Raw genomic sequence first — 22,486 nt, forward strand, 5'->3', positions numbered from 1 at the left:
TCCATTTGCTTATAGGAACTTCCAATTCATGTCAGGATTATTTATTTCAATTTTGACTCAGGTATTTAATTCTATATTTCTGTATATACATACAGATATAAATGCATGTGTATGTAAATGTATGTATTTAAATACTAAAATAGATCTGGAACATACACAGAATAGGGGTCAAGAATTAGTATATACCATTAAAATAATTCATAGAGCTGTGTGATTTTAAAAGTTTTGAGACCACTGAGTTAGAAGATCATTTTGATCTCTTGAGAGGATTACTGCAATAATTTATTGACTTAAATATTTAAGCTTAAAATTAAAATAAAATATTATTAAAGTTACCAATTGACACTAATATTCTTGATTCAACATTCACAAATTTCTTTGGAAAATCATAGAAAGTAGAGCTTATTAGATATCAAAACAAATGAATTTAGCAAACCTACCATCTTAAGAATGCAGAGAATACTAGTGATTCCACTATTTATGAAATTATAAAATGTGGCAAACATGATCAGTTCCTTGGGTATTCATTGGGAAACACCACTACTGACATGGCAAATGAAGTGGCAAATCACAGTTTAATTAGGCAGGTTATGGAGGCAAATAGCACAGAAAATACCTAGTCTAGAAGGCTACAAAGGCAGAAGATATGGAGTTGTGTAATGGGCCAGAATTCTGAAACAAGGATTCTTACAAGGTGTTAACTCAGTGGACTTGATAAGACAATGGTTATCTATTTTAGCATTATAATAGCGTATATAAGCTTGGACAAACTGAGCCAGAGACATTCATTCCATCTCCCACCTTTGTGGTTGCTGGAGGCTGGAGCACAAGCTCTCAGACTCAAATAGACTTCAAGACAGAGACCGTTGTAATGGTCCTCCTGCCTCCCCTACAGAAACCAAGACACTTTATGAAGGACCTCCAGAAAGCCAGCCAGGCTGCAAGTGAAGGAGACAAACTTTGACAGAGATAATAAAGAATTTGGACTTTATCCCTGGCTATTCTCATGGTGATTACTCTGTTGAAATGAAGGCTGCTCCAGAGACTTCTAGAAAACTAACCAGAACACTACAGGGGTGGGGGTTGGAATAATGAAGGAAGGAAAGCAGTAATGGAGAAAATGATGAAGAGAGGAGAGGTAGAGAGTATCATTCACAGAACCATGGATTAAAGTTGGAAGTAATAAGCATCATGGATCTGATGGAGATGAAAGTGTATTCAAGGGATAGGAATTTGTGGTACATTTTTTATAGTTTTTTTTTTTTTTTTTTTTTTTTTTTTTTGAGGGAACAGACAAACTTCTATCTGTACACATTTTGATTCATTCATTAGCATATCCAAATCATTTCAGAGTTGTTAGTAAAATTTTAAAGTCAATATGTCTACTTCATCTCAAAATTATCATCACTGGTCTTTATCAAGGTTGAATTTATCTAGGATTTATATACCATAGGATCAAAAGACAGTATCTAATTGGCTTTTTCTAATTTAGACATACTACTAGGATATTTTTTTCTATTAAGCAAATATGATAAAATGCACGAATCATGTTGCTTTGATCTTTGGGACACTTTGTACATAACTTTGAGATTCTGTTTTTAAATAAATCTCGCCACGATTGCCCCTTTAGACTGGTTATTTATAAACTCATTATACTGGGGAAGGAAGATATTAGAGGATCAGAAAAAGATATAATACACAACCAGATTTTGGTTATTCTAATAGCAGATAACTGTGAATACATTGCTTGTTCTAAATCCAAGCCAAGTGTTACAGGCAACTAACTAAAAGCATGTTTGTGCAAATCTTTTACTTTTTAAAATCTTTTTTGAAGAAACTAAGAAAAAAGAATAACAGAAAAGAAATACGAAGTAAACAAACAAAAAATAACAAAAGAAAACATGTGTCCAGCAGAACATCAAGGAGCAATCAAAATATACAGCAACAAATGTATATGTATATATATATATATATATAAAGGGAGAGAGAGAGAGAGAGAGAGAGAGAGAGAGAGAGAGAGAGACATATACTCAAAAACACATCTTTTCTAATCCTGCTGCCTCTTTCATTTAATTTTGCTTCTTAATTTTTCTTGCTATTACTAAATTTCTTTCCCAACTAAGTACCTTTTCTTTTCTTCTTCACTAAACTTTTGCTTCTTCATTCACCAATAACACTCTCTTTATTTCTTTATTAATTTGGGGGGGTGATGTATCCTTCATAATTTATATGTAATGTTGCCTATTGAACCCATTCCAGATGTGAGTAGTTTTCCAGAAAAATAATCAATCCTCCCCCCTCCAGTGCCTATATCTATTATTCCTCCACACCTCATATGTATTACTTGATTACTATTTTTTACATTAATTATACCAAACTTTTTTTTAAACTACCCTGTTGTTGATGCGAATGTTAAAATATAATATGCACTTTCTAATGTTAAAAAATAATTTGTCCATGTTTAAATAGTTTATCCAATGTTAAGTTTATTCTTTTAAAATTTATTTAGTTTTAATACACATTGCTTTATTAAATGTTGGGAGAGAAAAATCAGAACAAAAGGGAAGAAAATTGATGTAATCAAATTAAATTATTAATCAAATTCTATCCTGTCCCTTTTCTTTCCTCTCTCTCCTCTCACTTCTACATAGGTTTAGATAAATTTCTATACCCAACTGAAAGATTAAGTTATTCTTCCTTAGAGCTAACACTGATGGGAGAGATTAAAAAAAGAAAAGAAAAAAAAAGTGAACATAGAATGTGTTGATTTACATTCAGTATCATTAGATTTTTGTCTGGATGCAGATGGCATTTTCTGTCCAAAGACTATTGGGAACGCTTTGCATCACTGAACTCCTGAGAAGAACCAAGTCTTTCATAGTACATGATTGCATATTTTTGCTGGTATTATGTTCAGTGTATTCCTGGTTCTGCTTGTCTCATTCAGAATCAGTTCATGTAATCTTTTCACGCCTTTCTAAAATCAAGTTGTTCATCATTTTTTATACATCAATGATATTCCATTACCTTCATATAGCTTAACTTGTTCAGTCATTCCCCAAGTGAAGGACATGTAATTATTTTCCAATTCTTTGGTAGCTCTAAAAGAACTGCTACAAACAGTTTTTGTGCATATGTATCCTTTTCCATTATTTATGATTTCTTTGTTAGAAACTTCTTTGTTAGACCTAACAGTAGCACTGCTGGAGCAAAGGGTATCTAAGTTTTATACTCTTTGGGGATACTTCCAGATTGTTCTCCTGAATGGGAAGATCAATTCAAAACTCCAACAACTGTATATTAGTGTCCCAGTTTTCCCACATATCCACAACATTTATCATTATCTTTTCATATCATTTTAACCAATCTGAGAGGTGTGAGGTAGTATTTCAAAGTTGTTTTAAGTTGTACTTCCCTAATCAACAGGGATTTAGAACAGTTTTTCATGATATAGATGGCTTTAATTTTATAATCTGAAAATTGTTCATATCCTTTGACCATTTATCAGTTGAGGAATGACTTTTTCCTTATAAATTTGACATAGTACTTTATATATTTTAGAATTGAGACCTTTATCAGCTACACTGGCTGTAAAGATTTTTTTTTTCTCAGATTTGTATTTCCTTTTTTAATCTTGTTTCTGTTTAGTTTGTACAAAACTTTTTAATTTGAAATAATCAAATTAAATTATTAATCAAATTCTATCCTGTCACACTCTTTTCCTTCCTCTTTTTCCTCCCACTTCTACATAGGGTTAGATAAATTTCCATACCCAACTAAATGATTAAGTTATTCTTTCTTAGACCTAAAGCTGATGAGATCAAGTTTCAGACAATGCTCCTCCCCCTTCCTTCTTTTACTCAATTGTAACTATAAAATTTTACTCGATTTTTTTATTATTTTTTTTTCCTCTGTTATGGGCCAGAACTTTTGTATTTGAAACAAGGATTCTTACATGGTACTAACTCAATGGAATTGCTAAAGACAATGGTTATCTAGTTTAGCATGGTTATTAATAGTTTTCTAGTTTAGTACATATATTTAGTACTTATTCTACAAGATTCACACCTATGATAATGTAATTATAAGAGAGCATATAAGCTGGAAGCCAGAGACAGAGCCAGAGAAGACAAGAGGACTGGAAACAAGAGCTCAGAAAGATTTATTTCCATCTTCATCAGCCTTGTGGTGGCAGGCTCTCCTTCTTCACTGCTCCACTGAAACCAAGATTTCTGAAAGGCTCTCAAGAAAGCTAGCTGGGCCCCAGGCAGAAAACTAGGTTATGAAAGAGATAATAAAGCATTTGGACACCTGGCTGTTCTTATGGTGACTAATCTGATGAAAGGAAGGCTGCTTCAAGATCACCAGAAAACCAAACAAGAACACTATACCCCTATTTACCTTTTTATGGTTCTCTTGCTTCCTGTGTTTGTAGATTAAAATTTCAGTTTAATTCTGGTTTTTATAATAAAAATGAGTGAAAATCTTTTCATTGAAACTCCATCTCCTGCACTGAAAGATGATGCTGATTCTCACTAGATATTTAATTCTTGGATGTAATTCCCAGGTCCTTTGCCTTCTGTAATATGACATTCCAAGCCCTCTGCTCTTTTATTGTAGAAGCTGCCATATCCTGGGTTATCCTGACTATTTTTCCTTGATATTTCAATTTTTTTTGTCTGGCAGCTTGCAGTATTTTTTCCTTGAGGTTGTATTTCTGGATTTTCACAACAATTTTCCTTGGGATTTTCCTTGTTGGATCTTTTTCTCAAAATAATTAATAAATTATTTCAATTAGTATTTCCCTCTCTGTGTCTAGAATATTGGGCTTAACGATTTCTTGAAAAATGCTATCCAGGCTCTTTTTTTGGTCATGTCCTTCACATAGGCCAATAATTTTTAAATTATCTCTTCTGGATCTATTTTCAAAGTCATCTGTTTTTCCAATGAGGTATATCCCATTTTCTTCCATTGATTCATTATTTTTAGTTTGTTTGATTTGCAGAGTCATTAGCTTCTTTTGCTCTGTTCTAGTTTTTAATGTGTGATTTTCATTTACCTTTTATACCTTTTTACATTTGGCTAATTCTGATTTTTAAAGAATTGTTTTTTTCCAGATGCTTTTTTCTTTCCTTTTCCCAAGCTGTTGACTGTCTCATGCATACCTCTCATTTCCTTTCTAATTTTTTCTTCTCCCTCTTTATTTGCCTTTTGAAGTCTTTTATGAGCATTTTCAAGAAGTCTCTCTGGGCTTGAAACAAATCTCACTCTTTGATCTTTCTTCTGTGGACATTCTGTCCTCATCTGAGTTTCTGTTTTGATCTGCCATTGTAGTAACTTTCTATGGTCAAGGTTCTTTTCTGTTTCTTGCTCATTTTCTTTTCTTTTCTTTTGATATTTCTTCTTTTTTTTAAGGTGAAATTCTGCTCCTGGGTTAAAGGTAGTGCCATCCCAAGGTTCCTGTGCTGCTCTGAGCCTTGGTTTTGAGCACAGGGGCCCCTTAAGTTTGTAAGGGGTAACTTTGCTTCCTTTTTTCAGGAAGCAAAAGTTTCCTGGTTTTCCAGTTTGTCTGGGACTAGAAGCTGTCCCATTGATTTGCTTCTCTATTGAGCCAGGACTGAGGCTCTTATTTGCTGATTTGCTGTGATTAAGACTCTCCTACTTTCCCAGAGTGTATCTGATTTGGGCTGAACACCCCTTTCATCCCAAAGAGACTGACTTTTCTTTAAATTTTTCCAGCTTGATTTCATGTGGTTTTGGAAGGAACCTGGGAGAACTTGAGCAGCTTCCTGGTTTTACTTCATCGTCTTTCTGTGTTTCCTTCTCTTTCCTCTCATCCCCAAAGTTCCCAGTGTTAATTTTCTCTAAATTGATCTTTCATGTTGACTCTTATACATTAAATTTTCTGTTAAGTTTGTTATGGTTGATAGAAAGTCCTGAAAATTTGCAAGTTCAGTGAATATCAATTTTTTCCCATTCAAAATTATAGAAAATGTTGCTGGATATGATGCTTTTGGGCCCAGGCCTAGTTCTTTTGATTATCTATCTATCTATCTATCTATCTATCTATCTATTTATATATATATATATTTATATTTGTATCTATATCTATACACACACACATATATATATATATATATATATATATATATATATATATATATATATATATATTTTTTTTTTTTTTTTTTACTGTAGCTGCTGATAAGTCTTGGACAATTCTAATTGTAGCTCCTGTGAATTTGAATTGTTTTTCTTGTTTCCTGCAAAATTTTCTATTTGACCTGGGAATATTGAAATTTGGTAATAACATTCCTGTGTGTTTTCCATAAAGAATGTCTCTGAGTTTGTGACCAGTGGATTTTTTCTATTTCTACTATCCTCTCATATATCACTCTAGGCACTTTCTTGGATTATTTCCTGTATTATTGTGACAGGGTCCTCTTTTTGGTCACAACTTTCTAGCACACAATTATTCTTATATTCTCTCTCCTTAATATGTCATTTTTTCTTATAAGATGTTTCACATTCTGTTCTATTTTCTCATTATTAACAATCTGTTTTGTTATTTCTTCATCTCTCATAACTTTACTGGCTTCCTCTTGCAAAATTCTAATTGTCAAAAAATTATTTTCATCTTTGAGATTATGTAACTCTCTTTCTAGTTTAACTTCTTATATTTTTAATTTTTTAGTTTTTTGTTTTAGTTTTTCTACAATGTATCTCATTTGATTTTTAAATTCTTTTTTGAGTTCTATAAATTATCTCTGAGCAAGGATCCATTTCTCTTTGCTTTTTGGAATAGCAGGTTTTTGAACTAAAATGTTCTCTGACCTCTAACCCTGTTCCCATAATATGTTTCTATGGTGAGGTTCTTTCTTCTTTACTGATTATTATTATTTTTTTTTTCTAATAAGAGGTATTAGTGTAAGTCCCTCTAATTATGGTGTGGGATAATGGTATCTCAATCTTCCCTTCAGCTCTCCACTCTGACCAGAACTCCAAACCAAGAACTCCACTTTCCTCCAAGTGCCCCAGCCAGCAGCATCCCTGTTTCATTGCTTCTGCACTTACCCACTTACTGGGTGTTAGTTTCTTCTGGCTGTGGTTCTTGCTGAGGTTCCAGCCACATCTCCCTAAGTCTGAAAGGTTTCCACTTGACATTTCTGCAGAACTATCCCATAGCTGTTTGCACTTCACACAAGTTAATCCCCAGCCTGGGATCTTTAGATTTTCTCATTTTGTATTGGGAGGATCTCTATTCTTTCTATCTAAAGTCTTCTTGATTTTTCATCAATACATGTTCCTCCTGAGGCATAAACTTGTTGTATTTGTGGGGGAAATCTGGACAGCTTGAAATTTGCCACCCTACTCCACCATCTTCCTAGAATCCTTCCCAAATCTTTTTTCTTTATTTTGCTAAAATTTAAGAGTGACAATGACTTATTTAAATAATTCCAAAATCATGTATACAATGAAATAGACTGTAGACATTTCTATATTTCTTATACTTCCTAAAATTTGAAAAATTTCCATCTTTGAGATAGATTACATAAATTTGAAGTAAATACAGTTAAATTATCATTTTCCTTTTATTATTTAGAACATTGTTTAATCTTCTATGATGACTTGATTTATAAAATAGATAATTTTAAGTGTCCAGCTTTGTACTATTTGCATTTTGGCAGTGACTATCTCAAATACTGATGCTAAGTATTTGATTAAATGACTTCAATTTAAGGGACACAACACTCAACACTTTATTATAGTAATTTGGATATAGTATGTAAAGGATGCTTTCATAGATAAATATAGCACATCATTTTTAACTGGTAATAGTTCCACTTAATGTGTTTCAAACACTCATTTGATTTCTTCCCAAAAGTACCATTAGAACGAATTGAGTCAAATAATAAATGTTTATGTGATTTCTTGGGATATAAAGTTCTTAATAGTGTGTGTCAACATGCATCTACACGATTAAAAAATAATTGTTTTGGCTAAAATTAAGCAATGCTTTTAATGCCTTAAATGATTTCCTGCAGGGAAACCTTTCATGAGAACCTTTAATTCAGTGTTTTGTTTTTCTTTGTCGAGAAATCTCCTGCCAAAACCTTTCTTTTCTTTTTTGGAAAGAGTAGCAGTGTTTTGAGCTATTCTTTGACCTCTATCACAGAATGTAAAAATGAGGAAAAATTGCAGACATCAGGAGAAAATTAACTTCTAGCCACTCTGATTGCAGTCTGTTTTAAGAAAAAATATTACCAATATGTTTCTACAGTTGTAAAAAGTTGAAAATGTGTAACTATTTCTATAAATTAAAGTTTTATTATATGATTATAAAAATAAACATTAGAGTTAATATATAACACATGATTATGTATGATCCAAATATGTCAAACCCCCTTAAAAAAAAACTTTCATATACTTTAGCTACTAAACAAATTTGCAATGTATCTATTGTTTCTTTGTTATAAAAGAAATTTAATTGAGGTTATAGTGCAATATATTCATATATAGCTGTATCTGAGTGTGTGTGTATGTGTGTATGAAATCCTCTTAGGTGAAATTTCAAATGATTCAATCTTACAATTTATTTTATGAAGTGTCATACTTAGTACTAATAATTGAAGTATGGTCATTTGACAGTAACTAACACTATCCTGAAATACTTGAAATTAATTTCCCCTAGCAATTGGCTTGGATTCTTGTCCTGAACCACAGACTCCAAGCAGTGGAATAAAAATTGGAGACAGATATATGGTTGGTGATGTGGTGTCCTTTCAGTGCGATCAAGGATATTCCCTTCAGGTAAGACATTTCTTAAAATATATTCTTAATCTGCATGTTTCACTCCATTTGCCAATATGGTTAATAACTGATTATTAACAGATTGATGAGCAACTTTATGTATTGCTATGTCAATCAGTAACCCTCTTTTTCCTTTTATGGTTCTAAACTAAAAGGTCAAGAAAGAATTCAGGCTTGGAGGTGAAGGAATAATGAATATAAAATTATGTGAATGCCTATATCGTATTCATTACAAAATAAATGCAAATGACTTCTAGACTTTTATTCACTTTTATAGAGATATTTATATTTTTATGAGTATAGACTTAATCATATATTTCCTAATCATATATGCTTGCATATATTCACATATATAGATATGTACACATATTCATATACATATATATGCTTATATATCTAAATATTATTACTTCACTACTTTTTTCCCTTAATTTTTTTGAATAGCAAATGTATTTTGAATTCAAATTAATTATATTCTTGAAATATTTATGGAAATTCCCAAGGAAATAAGTCATCCTCCTTGTAAGTAAAATTTTTTATTTTCTAAAATTGAATTTTCAAAGTAATAACAATAATTTCAAATATTTCATTTAATACAATGGGCAGTTATTTATTTCACTCAAGGAAATGAATTTCTAAGTACATCAATAATCCTACTTTAGACATAGAATAATTTATTTCAAATGATGAATTTATTTTAAACATTTGTGTATTTGAGTTTCAGCATCAAATAATGAGATTTTGGAGAACAATTGGCACCAAATGTTGGGGTTTGGCATCAAATGTTTGTGTTTGGTCATACAAATAATTCACAATGGTCACTCTTTGTCAAAATGGACATTTATTAAGGAGAAGAGGTTACAGACAAAATGAGGAGGTAAAATAGGCACCAGAAGTGGTAAATATAAAATAGATTTTGATACCATATAGTTACATACCATTAGGAATGGGAGAGGGATGGGGAAAGACACCATGAGGCAGATAGGGGGATATGGGAAGAAAGATACCATGAGGCAGAATGCCATGGTAGGCTAACTTCCTTCTCCCCCAATTCAGTAAAGATGGAATGCACCATGAACAATTTACAGGGGAAATTTATTTGTGGAACTTTAACATAACTTGACTTTCTGATTAGATACACAAAGATAGGATTACCTACAATCTCTATAGTGGGTGGGACTATAAAGTTAAACTGATCCCCATAGTGGCCTTCCCTGCTTGCCTGAGGGAATAATCTTATCAGTCCTTCAGGCTTTTTCTGCCAACCCCAACTACTGACCCAAGACTTCTTCAAACTTAGAAATTCTGTGTGTACTATATGTTAGAAGGACCTTTTTTGTTTTGTTTTCTTGGAGGCCCTCAAAAATCTACACATTTTTTTGCTTATAAAATATTTCTGTGAAACATAATCTTATACAAATTGGGGGAAAAAACCAACTAGAAGATTATTTAGGAACTATTTCATTCAAAATTTCAAAAGTATTTGTGAAGTAATTTATTTTAAAAATTCAACATAGAAGTAAATTTTAAAAAGAAATTCCATAATTAAATACTGAAATAAAAATCATAAAGCTGTAGGGGCATTATATAAATTAGATGCTCTTAATTTTTAATTATATTCATAGGTTAAATAAAGAATATCAAATTGATTCCTTTTATTTAGTGAAAGTTTTTAACTTCCATTAAAATGTAATGCTGGAGAAACTGAGGCAAATTAGAGATTAGAGAGTTTTTAATATTTTATTTGAGAGAAAGAGATTTGTTGGGAACAAATGAATCCATGGTTTGGTCCCAAGGCTGAATGAGACTATTGTTTCCAAGAATCCAGGAAACAATGTGAGTTCTCAATGACGTGTATATATATATATACATACACATACATACATATACATACATATGGCTCAGATACAGGGGTAGAGTCAGAGTGCTGAGAGCAGGAATGGAACTAACAATGTGGTTCTGACATGGTGGGGAGAGACATTCAAATAAATTGGGATTACAGAATGGGTAGAACTACCAGACATTCTGATGATGTCTAAGATAGAAGGTCTTTCTCCTTATCTGGATCATCATGATTAAGAATGAGGGGTGCTTTTGTAGGATTGACCAGAACAATTAGGAACTGAGGCAGAACAATTCAGGGAAACTGAGGCAGAACAGTTTAGGAAAACTGAGTCAGGGCAATTAGGGAAACTGAGTCAGGGCAATAAAAGAGAGCTGTGGCACAAAAATAAAACTACTTCATTTGGCTTTAAAAAATCACATCAGGGAGCCAAGATGGCAGAGAAGGCACACGCAACTTTCTAAGCTCCTCTCACGCCCTCATGACCAATTATTAAATTCAGCCTCAAAAATAGTTCTTGACTAGTAAAATCCACGAAGATTAAAGGAACAACAATTTACCAGCCAAAGATAATCTGGAAGACCACTAGAAAAGGTTTGTCCTGTGTAACGTGCTCTCCTGGCAGTTACATTTACTAGTCTGCTGTAGGCCCAGAGTACCTTTGACCACTGACCTTTGCAGTGTGAACTCTACCCGGCTCGCCTCCTATGAGGCCTTCCAAGGTCTCTGGCCACAATCTCTTGAATCTATAGCTTAATAACAGGTAGCGCACTCAAGAACAGCCATGTGTAATCTTAAAAACCTTTATTATACCTACTCATATAATGCCCTGACAGATGCCCTGACTTGTTGGTTTCTGAGTGAACACCTGGTCAGAAAACCCACGTGTTCACTACCAAAATCCTTACCTCTTTCGTCTACTTATCTTGGCTTGGCCACCCAGGCTAGGGAGCCAGGGTGAAGAGCGCTAGGTTAAAGAGAACGACTGCTGCTTGCAGTGGGCTTATAAAGGGCCTGTGAGGTCATATACACAGCCAATCAGCAAGAGAGTCACCCATTACGAAGCTATCTCATCATGGCCAAGATCCCACCTACAAGGCAGTCCACAGAAATTACTTCTGGGCCTCAATCTCCCAATGCACTGTGGCGCCGCCCATTTAAAGGGCTCTTACAGTCCTGAAAGACCAGAGTAGATCAGTGCAAGCAGGGAGGTAAGAGAGGCTAGCTTCCCCAGTGGACCGGGGCAGGGGTAACCTCTGTGGCTAGAAAAGTTATACAGACGACTTTGCCATAGGCTGACTGTTCTGCCTTGATTACAAAGCAGTAGACCAGCAGAGAAATTAAAGCCAAAGGTAGAGGATATTTTCAAAACACCAGAATCTAACAAGATCTAGCTATACCCACCCAAAAACAGAAGTGACTCAACACAGACCACAACACAGCTCTAGCAGGCAGTCACAAATCTACACGGCAGGGGGGCACAGCCAGGAGTAGCCTCTAATCTGCACAGTGAAAGGCTCAGCTTGGGGCAATAGAGCTTCCAAAGGGTGACTGTGTTTCCCTGGGCAGAGCCACTTCCTGTGCTGATGCAGGAATATTCCTTGGGTAACTGCTAATACCCACAACCCCACAGCTGTCTTTGGCTTGGGATAGTGACACTTTTGCCATTCAGCCTCTAACCCCAGGGCAGACACTAATTCACATAGTGGAGTTCTTCACTGGGCATTCAGCAGCTCTGCCCAGGCAGGCCTGAGTCACTTCCAGTCGGAAACTTTTTCCCAGAGCACTCCCATACCTCTCTGCTCTTTGCAGACCATTGACAACTATCCCTGCTTTTCAGAGGAAGCTGATAATCTCCTTGCCCTGAAGGTAGATCCTACAGGCCTTATAAAAAAAAAATGAGTAAAAAAAACAAAAGGACAATTGATCAATAGCTTCTTTACAGAAAGAGAGCAAGTTTTCTACACTGAGGAGACTAAGAGCAAACAGTCTCCACATGTAACCTGGCCCCCATCACACAAATTTGTCCTAGAAGAGATTATTAAAAATCTTAAAAGAGAGCTAGAAGCAAAATGAGGAAAGCAAAAGAAGCTATGCAAGAGAGTAATAACTTAATGAAATGTGAATTGGAAAAAGTAAAGAACTTCCAGGAAGTACAGGGAAACAGAATTTGTGAATTGGAAAAGGTAAAGAACTCTCAGGAAAGTAAGATCTGTGAATTGGAAAAGATAAATAACTCCCAAGAAAGTAGGATTTGTGAATTGGAAAAAGAAAATCACTCACTAAAAAAAAAAAAAAAAAAAAAAAAAAAAAAAATTGTGAAATGGAAAAAAATTCCACAGAGCAAAACAACTCATTTAAAAACTCTATTGGACATATACAAAATGAAGTAAAAAAAAAAAAAAAAAAAAAAAGATAATGAAGAAAATAACTCATTAAAAATCAGAACTGAACAAATAGAAATGAATGATTCATTGAGACACCAAGAATCAGTCAAGCAAAACCAAAAAATATGAAAAATTATAAAAAAAAAAAAAAGGCATTAAATATTTACTTGGAAAAATCAACAGATATGGAAAACAGATCTAGGAGAGATAATCTGAGTATTATTGGACTCCCTGAAAATTATGATGAAAAAAAGAGCCTAGATATTATTTTACAGGAAATCATCAAAGAGAACTGCCCAGATGTAATAGAACCAGAAGGTAAAATACACATTGAAAAAATTCATCAAACACCTTCAGAAAAAGACCCTAAAATAAAAACTCCAAGGAATATTGTGGCCAAATTTCACAAGCAGCTAGGAAAAAAAAAAAAAACAATTCAAATACCGAGAAGCCACAATAAGTCATTCAAGATCTGGCTGCCTCCACATTAAAGGATCAAAAGGCCTGGAATCTGATGTTCTGAAAGGCAAAAGAACTTGGAGTGCATCTAAGAATAAACTACCCAGCTAAACTGAGCATTTTCTTCCATGGAAGAAGATGGACATTTAATAAAACAGATGAATTCCATGAAAAAAACAGATCTAAACAACAACAACAACAAAAAAAAAAAAAAAAAAAAAATGATCTCAAACAATAGGACTCAAGAGAAGCAGAAAAAGAGTAAAAGGAACTCTTGAGAACTGTATTTCTGTTGTGGGTGTACATAAATACCACATGTCCAATTTGATCTTACTGATATAACATAAAAAAGGGAAGTAGAAATGGAAAGGGGATAGTGTCAGAAAAAGGGAAAAGGGGGGATAAAAACAGGGAAACAATATCCAACGAAGAGGGAAAGGAAACCAATCATATCTGAGGAAATTTGGAGAGGGAGGAGAAACACTGTATGAATCTTATTCTCATGGGAGCTGGCTCAAAGAGAAAATATTTGACATATTTGTTTTACAGAGAAACTTCTCTGACCTCATTAAAAGGTGGGAGAAGAAAAGGGAAAAGGAAAAGAGTAATAAGGGAAGGGTACAAGAAAGAGGAAAGGATTCAAAGGGAGGGGGGAGAGATCCTAAAGAGGGACAGATGCATGATGCAAGTGGGGCCCATAAGTTTAATACTGGGGAATGGAGGAAGGAGGGCAAGAAAAAGGAAAGCATATTCGGGGGATAATATGATGGCAGGAAATATAAAATTAGTAGTAATTTTAACTGTAAATGTGAATGGGATGAACTCTCCCATAAAGTGGAGGTAGATAGCAGATTGAATCAAAAGTCAGAACCCTACAATATGTTATTTACAGGAAACACATTTAAAGCAGGGAGATACATATAGAGTAAAGGTAAAAGGCTAGAGCAGAATCTATTATGCTTCAGATGAAGTAAAAAAAGCAGGGTTAGCCATCCTTATCTCAGATCAAGCAAAAGCAAAAATTGATTTAATTAAAAGAGATAAGGAAGGAAACTATATCTTGCTGAAGGGTACTACAGACAATGAAGCAAGATCAATACTAAACATATATGCACGCACCAAGTAGAATAGTGTCTAACTTCCTAAAGGAGAAATTAAGAGAGTTGCAAGAAGAAATAGACAGCAAAACTATAATAGTGGGAGATCTCTACCTTGAACTCTCAGAATTAGATAGATCAAATCATAAAACAAATAAGAAAGAAATTAAAGAGATAAATAGAATATTAGAAATATTATGTATGATAGATATTTGGAGAAATCTGAATGGTGACAGAAAGGAGTATACTTTCTTCTCAGTAGTTCATGGAACCTATACAAAAATTGACCATATATTAGGACATAAACACCTCAAAATTAAATGCAGGAAGGCAGAAATAGTAAATCCTTTCTTTTCAGATCATGATGCAATAAAAACTACATTCAACAAAAAGTTAGGGGTAAATAGACCAAAGAGTAATTGGAAACTAAACAATCACATCTTAAAGAATGATTGAGTGAAATAGCAAATTATAGATACAATTAATAATTTCACTCAAGATAATGACAACAGAGGGGGCCTCTGGGCCGGGCCAGGCCACGGTCTGGGAGACGATGTCGGTGAACTACGTGGCCAGGCTCTCGCCTTATGCGGATAAGGGCAAGTGTGGGCTCCCCAAGGGGTCCCCAGGGTGTGTGGACCATGGAGGAACAGGGTCTTGCACCCAAGTTTGACATAACATTTGAGAGTGCCCGGCCTTCTAAGACCCACATGGCCCTGCTACAACTGGAGTGAGTGGGCATCCTGAAGTTCCTGGTGAGCCAGAATGTAGATGGGTTGCACGTGTGCTCCGGCTTCCCCAGGGACAAACTAGCTGAACTCCATGGGAACATGTTTGTGGAAGAATGTGCCAAGTGTAAAACGCAGTATGTACGTGATGTGGTGGTAGGCAGCATGGGCCTCAAGGCAACAGAACGGTTATGCACTGTGGCAAAGGCCCGAGGCCTTCGGGCCTGTAGGGGGGAACTGAGAGATACAATCTTGGACTGGGAAGATGCCATGCCTGATCGAGACCTCAACCTTGCTGATGAAGCCTGCAGGAATGCTGATCTATCCATTACTCTGGGGACATCACTGCAGATCCGGCCCAGTGGCAACCTGCCTCTGCTCACTAAATGCAAAGGAGGCTGCCTGGTCATAGTCAATCTGCAAGCCACCAAGCACGACCGCCAGGCTGACCTTCGAATTCATGGCTAAGTCGATGATGTCATAGCCAAGCTCATGAAGCACCTGTGCTTGGAGATAAAGCAACAGTCACCAAAACCATTTGGTATTAGCTAAGAAATATACTAGTTGATCAGTGGCATAGGTTAGGTTCACAGGGCAAGATAGTGAATAAAAATAGCAACCTAGTGTTTGACAAACCCAAAGATCCCAACTTTTGGGATAAGAATTCATTATTTGACAAAAACTTCTGGGAAAACTGGAAATTAGTATGACAGAAACTAGGCATGGACCCACATTTAACATCACATACTAAGATTAGATCAAAATGGGTCCAAGATTTAGGCATAAAGAATGAAATCATAAATAAATTGGAGGAACATGGGATAGTTTACCTCTCAGACTTGTGGAGGAGGAAGGAATTTGTGTCCAAGGGAGAACTAGAGAGCATTATTGATCACAAAATAGAACATTTTGATTACACCAAATTAAAAAGTTTCTGCACAAACAAAACTAATGCAAACAAGATTAGAAGGGAAGTAACAAATTGGGAAAAAAATTTTACAGTTAAAGGTTCTGATAAAGGCCTCATCTCCAAAATATACAGAGAATTGACTTTAATTTATAAGAAATCAAGCCATTCTCCAATTGATAAATGGTCAAAGGATATGAACAGACAATTTTCAGATGATGAAGTTAAAACTATTTCCACTCATATGAAAGTGTGTTCCAAATACTATTGATCAAAGAAATGCAAATTAAGACAACTCTGAGATATCATTACACACCTGTCAGATTGGCTAAGATGACAGGAACAAATAACAATGAATGTTGGAGGGGCTGTGGGAAAACTGGGACACTGATGCATTGTTGGTGGAGTTGTGAAAGAATCCAACCATTCTGGAGAGCAATCTGGAATTATGCCCAAAAAGTTATCAAACTGTGCATACCCTTTGATCCAGCCATACTACTACTGGGCTTATATCCCAAGGAAATACTAAAGAAGAGAAAGGGACCTGTATGTGCCAAAATGTTTGTGGCAGCCCTTTTCATAGTGGCTAGAAGCTGGAAGATGAATGGATGTCCATCAATTGGAGAATGGTTGGGTAAATTATGGTATATGAATGTTATGGAATATTATTGTTCTGTAAGAAATGACCAACAGGAGAAATACAGAGAGGCTTGGAGAGACTTACGTCAACTGATGCTAAGTGAAACGAGCAGAACCAGAAGATCATTATACACTTCAACAATGATACTCTATGAGGATGTATGCTGATGGAAGTGGATATCTTCAACATAGAGAAGAGCTAATCCAATTCCAATTGATTAATGATGGACAGAATCAGCTACATCCAGAAAAGGAACAATGGGAAATGACTGTAAACTGTTATTTTTACCTTCTGAATTCAATTCTTCCTGTGCAACAAGGAATTCGGTTCTACACACATATATTGTATCTAGAATATACTGTAATATATTTAACATGTATAAGACTGCCTGCCATCTGGGGGAGGGGGTTGGGAGAGGAAGGGAAAAAATCTGAATAGAAGTAAGTTCAAGGGATAATGTTGTAAAAAAAAAATTACCCATGTATATGTACTGTAAAAAAAAAAAAAAAAAAAAAGTTATAATTATAAAATAAAATTAAAATTAAATTAAAAAAAAAAAAAGATAATGACAACGATGAGACATCATACCTAAATTTGTGGGATGAAGCTAAAGCAGTACTAAAAGGAAATTTTATATCTTTAGAGGCTTACTTGAATAAAATAGAGAAAGAAAAGATCAATGAATTGGGCTTGAAACTTAAAAAGCTAGAAAATTAAAACACTCAATCAAAGACTAAACTTGAAATTCTAAAATTAAAAGGAGAAATTAATGATATTGAAAGTAAAAAAAAAACTATTGAATTAATAAATAAAGCTGAGAGTTGATTTTATGAAAAAAAACAATAAAATAGATAAAACTTCGGTAAATCTGATCAGAAAAAGGAAAGAGGAAAATCAAATTGCTCTAAAAAATGACTGACTAATTTTTAAAATTATTTACATTAAAATTTTTTTAAAAATTTATTTAAAATAAACAATTTATTTTAATTTTTATTATAATTATATATACAATATATATATAAATATATACATAAGTACAAAATATGTAAATATATATTATATATAAATATTATTAATTATTATATTTTAAAATATAAATAAATTAAATAAAAATAAAATAAAATTTTATTTAAAAAAATAAAAATTTCCTCCAATGAAGAGGAAATTAGAGGAATAATAAAGAGTTACTTTGACCAACTTTATGCCAATTAATTTGATAATTTAAGTGAAGTGGATGACAACCTCTAAAAATATAGGCTTCCCAGATTAACAGAGGAGATAGCAAATTGCTTAAATAGTCCCAATTCAGAAAAAGAAATAGAGCAAGCTATTAATAAACTCCCTAAGAAAAAATCCCCACGACCAGATGGATTTACATGAGAATTCTACCAAACATTTAAAGAACAATAAGCCCCAATGCTATATAAATTATTTGAAAATATAGGGAATGAAGGAATCCTACCAAATTCCTTTTATGACACAGACATGATACTGATACCTAAACCAGGTAGGTTGAAAACAGAGAAAGAAAATTATAGACCAATCTCCGTAATGCAAATTGATGTTAAAACCTTAAATAAAATATTAGCAAAAAGACTACTGAAAATCATCATGATCAACGAGGATCTATATCAGTAATGCAGGGCTGGTTCAATATTAGGAAAACTATTAGTATAATTAGCCATATTAATAACTAAATTAAAAACTATATGATCATCTCAATAGATGCAGAAAAAAACATTTCATAAAATTCAACATTCATTCCTATTAAAAACACTTGAGAGTTTAGGAATAAATGGATTTTTCCTTAAAATAATCAGTAGCATCTATTTAAACCATCTACTGCTAGTTTAAAACCATAAGTAAGCATCATATCTAATGGAGATAAATTGGAACCATTCCCAATAAGATCAGGAGTGAAACAAGGTTGCCCACTATCACCATTACTATTTAATATTGTATTAGAAATGCTTGCTTTGGCAATAAGAGTTGAGTAAGAAATTAAAGAAATTGGAGTAGGTAATGAGGAAACCAAATTAGCATTTTTTTCTGATGATATGATGGTATACTTAGAGAACCCCAGAGATTCTACTAAAAAGCTATTAGAAATAATCTACACCTTTAGCAAAGTTGCAGGATCCAAAATAAACCCACAAAAGTCATCAGCATTTGTATATATCACTAACAAAATCCAACAGTTAGAGTTACAAAGAGAAATTTCACTTAAAGTAGCTACTGATAGTATAAAATATTTAGGAATCTATCTGCCAAGGGAAAAGCAGAAACTATATGAGCAAAACTACTAAACACTTTCCACACAGATAAAGTCAGATCTAACCAATTGAAAAAAAAAATATTAAATGCTCTTGGATTGGGCAAGCAAATATAATAAAAATGACAATACTACCTAAACTAATCTATTTATTTAGTGCTATACCAATCAAACTCCCCCCAAAAAGTATTAAATGATCTAGAAAAAAATAACACCAAAGTTCATATGGAAAAACAAAAGGTCAAGTATTTCAAGGGAATTAATTTTAAAAAATAATCAAATTAAGGCGGCTTAGTTGTACCAGATCTAAAATTATATTATAAAGCAGTTACCAAAACCATTTGGTATTGGCTAAGAAATATACTAGTTGATCAGTGGAATAGGTTAGGTTCAAAGGACCAAACAGCCAATGACTTTAATAATGTAGTGTTTGACAGACCCAAAGATCCCAGCTTTTGGGATAAGAACTCAATGTTTGACAAAAATTACTGGGAAAATTGGAAATTACTATGGCAGAAACTAGGCATTGCTCCATACTTAAGACCATACACCAAAGTCAGGTAAAAATGGGTTCATGACCTAGGCGTACAGAATGAGATTATAAATAAATTAGAGGAACATAGGATAGTATATCTCTCAGACCTGTGGAAGAGGAATGCATTTTTGTCCAAAGAAGAACTAGAGATCATTATTGATTACAAACTAGAAAACTTTGATTAAATCAAATTGATAAGTTTTTGTATAAACAAAACTAATGCAGAAAAGATTAGAAGGTTAACAATACACTGGGAAAACATTTTTACAGTCAAAAGCCTCATTTTCAAAATATATAGATAATTGGTTCTTTTTTATAAGAAATCAAGCCATTCTCCTATTGATAAACGGTCAAAGGATATGAACAGACAGTTCTCAGATGAAGAAATTGAAACTATTTCTAGCCATATGAAAAGATGCTCGAAATCATTATTAATCAGAGAAATGCAAATTAATACAACTCTGAGATACCATGTGTAGATTGTCTCGAATGACAGGAAAAGACAATGCAGAATGTGGGAGGGGATGTGGAAAAAACGAGACACTGATACATTGTTGGTGGAATTTTGAATACATCCAGCCATTCTGGAGAATGATTTGGAGCTATGCTCAAAAAGTTATCAAACTGTGCATACCCTTTGATCCAGCAGTGTTACTACTGGGCTTATATCCCAAAGAGATCTTAAAGAAGGGAAAGGGGATTATATGTGTAAGAATGTTTGTGGCAGCCCTCTTTGTAGTGGCCAGAAACTGGAAACTATGTGGATGCCTATCAATTGGAAAATGCTTGATTAAATTGTGGTATATGAATATTATGGAATATTATTGTTCTGTAAGAAATGACCAGCAGGATGATTTCAGAAACACTTGGAGAGATTTACCTGAACTGATGCTAAGTGAAATGAGCAGAACCAGAATATCATTATATACTTCAACAACAATCAACAATCAATTGATGATCAATTCTGATGGAGGTGGCCCTCTTCAACAGTGGAATGAACCAAATCATTTCTAACAGAACAGTAATGAACTGAATCAGCTACACCCAGCAAAAGAACTCTTGGAGATGACTATGAACCACTACATAGAATTCCCAATCCCTCTATTTTTGTTCACCTGCATTTTTGATTTCCTTCACAGGCTAATTGTACACTATTTCAAAGTCTGATTTTTTTTGTACAGCAAAATAACTGGACATGTATACATATATTGTATTTAACTTATACTTTGACATATTTAACATGTATTGCTCAAGTTGCCATCTAGGGGAGGAGGTGGGGGGAAGGAAGGGAAAGTTTGGAACAAAAGGTTTTACAATTGTCAATGCTGAAAAGTTACCTATGCATATATCTTGTAAATAAAAAGCTATAATAAAAAAAAAATCACATCAATTTCTTAAAAACAGAAATTATAAACTGATGTGTTTATAATCCCACCTATGTGTCTTTGCTCAATTTCAACTCTTTTTTTTTTTTTTTTTTATTAGTTAACAGTTAAAATTTCTGGTCTTAATATGAAAATCAATATCTAATGCAGGTTTCGCAGAATTGTGATTTATTTCCAGACACTAAACAATGTATATGAAAATAAGACAACATACCAGAGAAATATTAAAAAAAAAAAATATATATATATATATATTTTTAACCACTACTTTATTTACAAGTATTTATTTTGATATAGTTCCTCTTTGCCTGACAACAAGTGTTCATAAAGAATTTAAATATTCCTCCCCTGTAGGAATTTACAATCTAAAGAAGAAAAAATGCAAATAATTAAGTACATATAATATATGCAAAGGTTAAATAGAAAACAATCTTGCAAGGAATGCTGGGGAATAGGGGAGGGAAAGAGAAGAAAAAAAGCCTGCTGAATATGGTGGCATTTTTACCATTTTAACAGAATCTTAAATTAATTCTAAATCTCTCAATAGCTCCTTTGTTGACATACATTGCTTGTCTTTTTTAGGGTCATTCTCACATTACCTGTATGCCTGGACCTGTAAGAAGATGGAATTATCCTATTCCAATTTGTTTAGGTAAGTCTAATGATTATTTACTTTTCCAGCTTATTAAATTTTCAAATATCCAATCTTGGGGTAAGAGTGAAAGGAGATGGAGAGGAATCTGAGAAAGTCATGATTTATTGCAAACATTAGAAAGGTTCTTATAGAGATTACAAATTCTAAAACACAGTCTGAAAAGTTGCCTGCAATTTAATATATCCCCAAGATTTCTTTTAGTTTAAAATAACTTGTCAGTGGAGAAAAAGTTATTAATTGAAAGAAATCAATACATTTAGAAAAGAATACCAATTGTCTCTATGGATTACTATTCTCTCTTAACCAAAGTAAAACAACCACTCTCACTGTTTTCTCTAGATAAGGGTTTTTGTTGTTCTGGAGTACTTTACTTCCAAGATAATTTCAAGTAGAGGCTATGAATGGATATCAGAATTCTGGCTTACTTTAATGTTTACACTTTTCATGAGAATAAGAAAGCTCATTATTGTGATAAATCTATTGCTACATCTTATTTACATAAACTCAAATTATTTTTAGCCCAAGTAATTTCTGTTTTGAAATCGCTAAATATATTGTTTTAGCATTTAAGAAATTAAATCATAAATAACTGATTTTTTTTATGTTTTATGAGAGAGTGGGGAATTCCCTGTTATCTTCAAAGCCATTTGCAAAGTATGTTTTAGATTAGAAATTTCATTAGCATATTAACTTGACTTTTTTTTTTTTATTCTTTTAGAAGATGCTATGCATATATTTAATACTTGATAAAATGGGCTAAGGCTTCA

At 33.5% G+C, this 22,486-nt stretch overlaps 1 protein-coding gene and 1 pseudogene across 1 annotated transcript in view; both read left to right on the forward strand.

Moving 5' to 3' along the window:
* The window catches only part of CSMD3 (CUB and Sushi multiple domains 3), a 1,577,676-nt gene that overhangs the window by 1,418,494 nt on the left and 136,696 nt on the right, over positions 1-22,486 (forward strand). Inside the window, 2 exon segments of the mRNA XM_074266680.1 lie at positions 8,693-8,811; positions 21,647-21,716. Coding sequence (XP_074122781.1) covers positions 8,693-8,811; positions 21,647-21,716 — 189 coding nt within the window.
* On the forward strand, positions 14,910-15,892 carry LOC141552883 (NAD-dependent protein deacylase sirtuin-6-like; annotated as a pseudogene).

Source organism: Sminthopsis crassicaudata, chromosome 1 (assembly GCF_048593235.1).
Source record: "Sminthopsis crassicaudata isolate SCR6 chromosome 1, ASM4859323v1, whole genome shotgun sequence".
Lineage (NCBI taxonomy): Eukaryota > Metazoa > Chordata > Mammalia > Dasyuromorphia > Dasyuridae > Sminthopsis > Sminthopsis crassicaudata.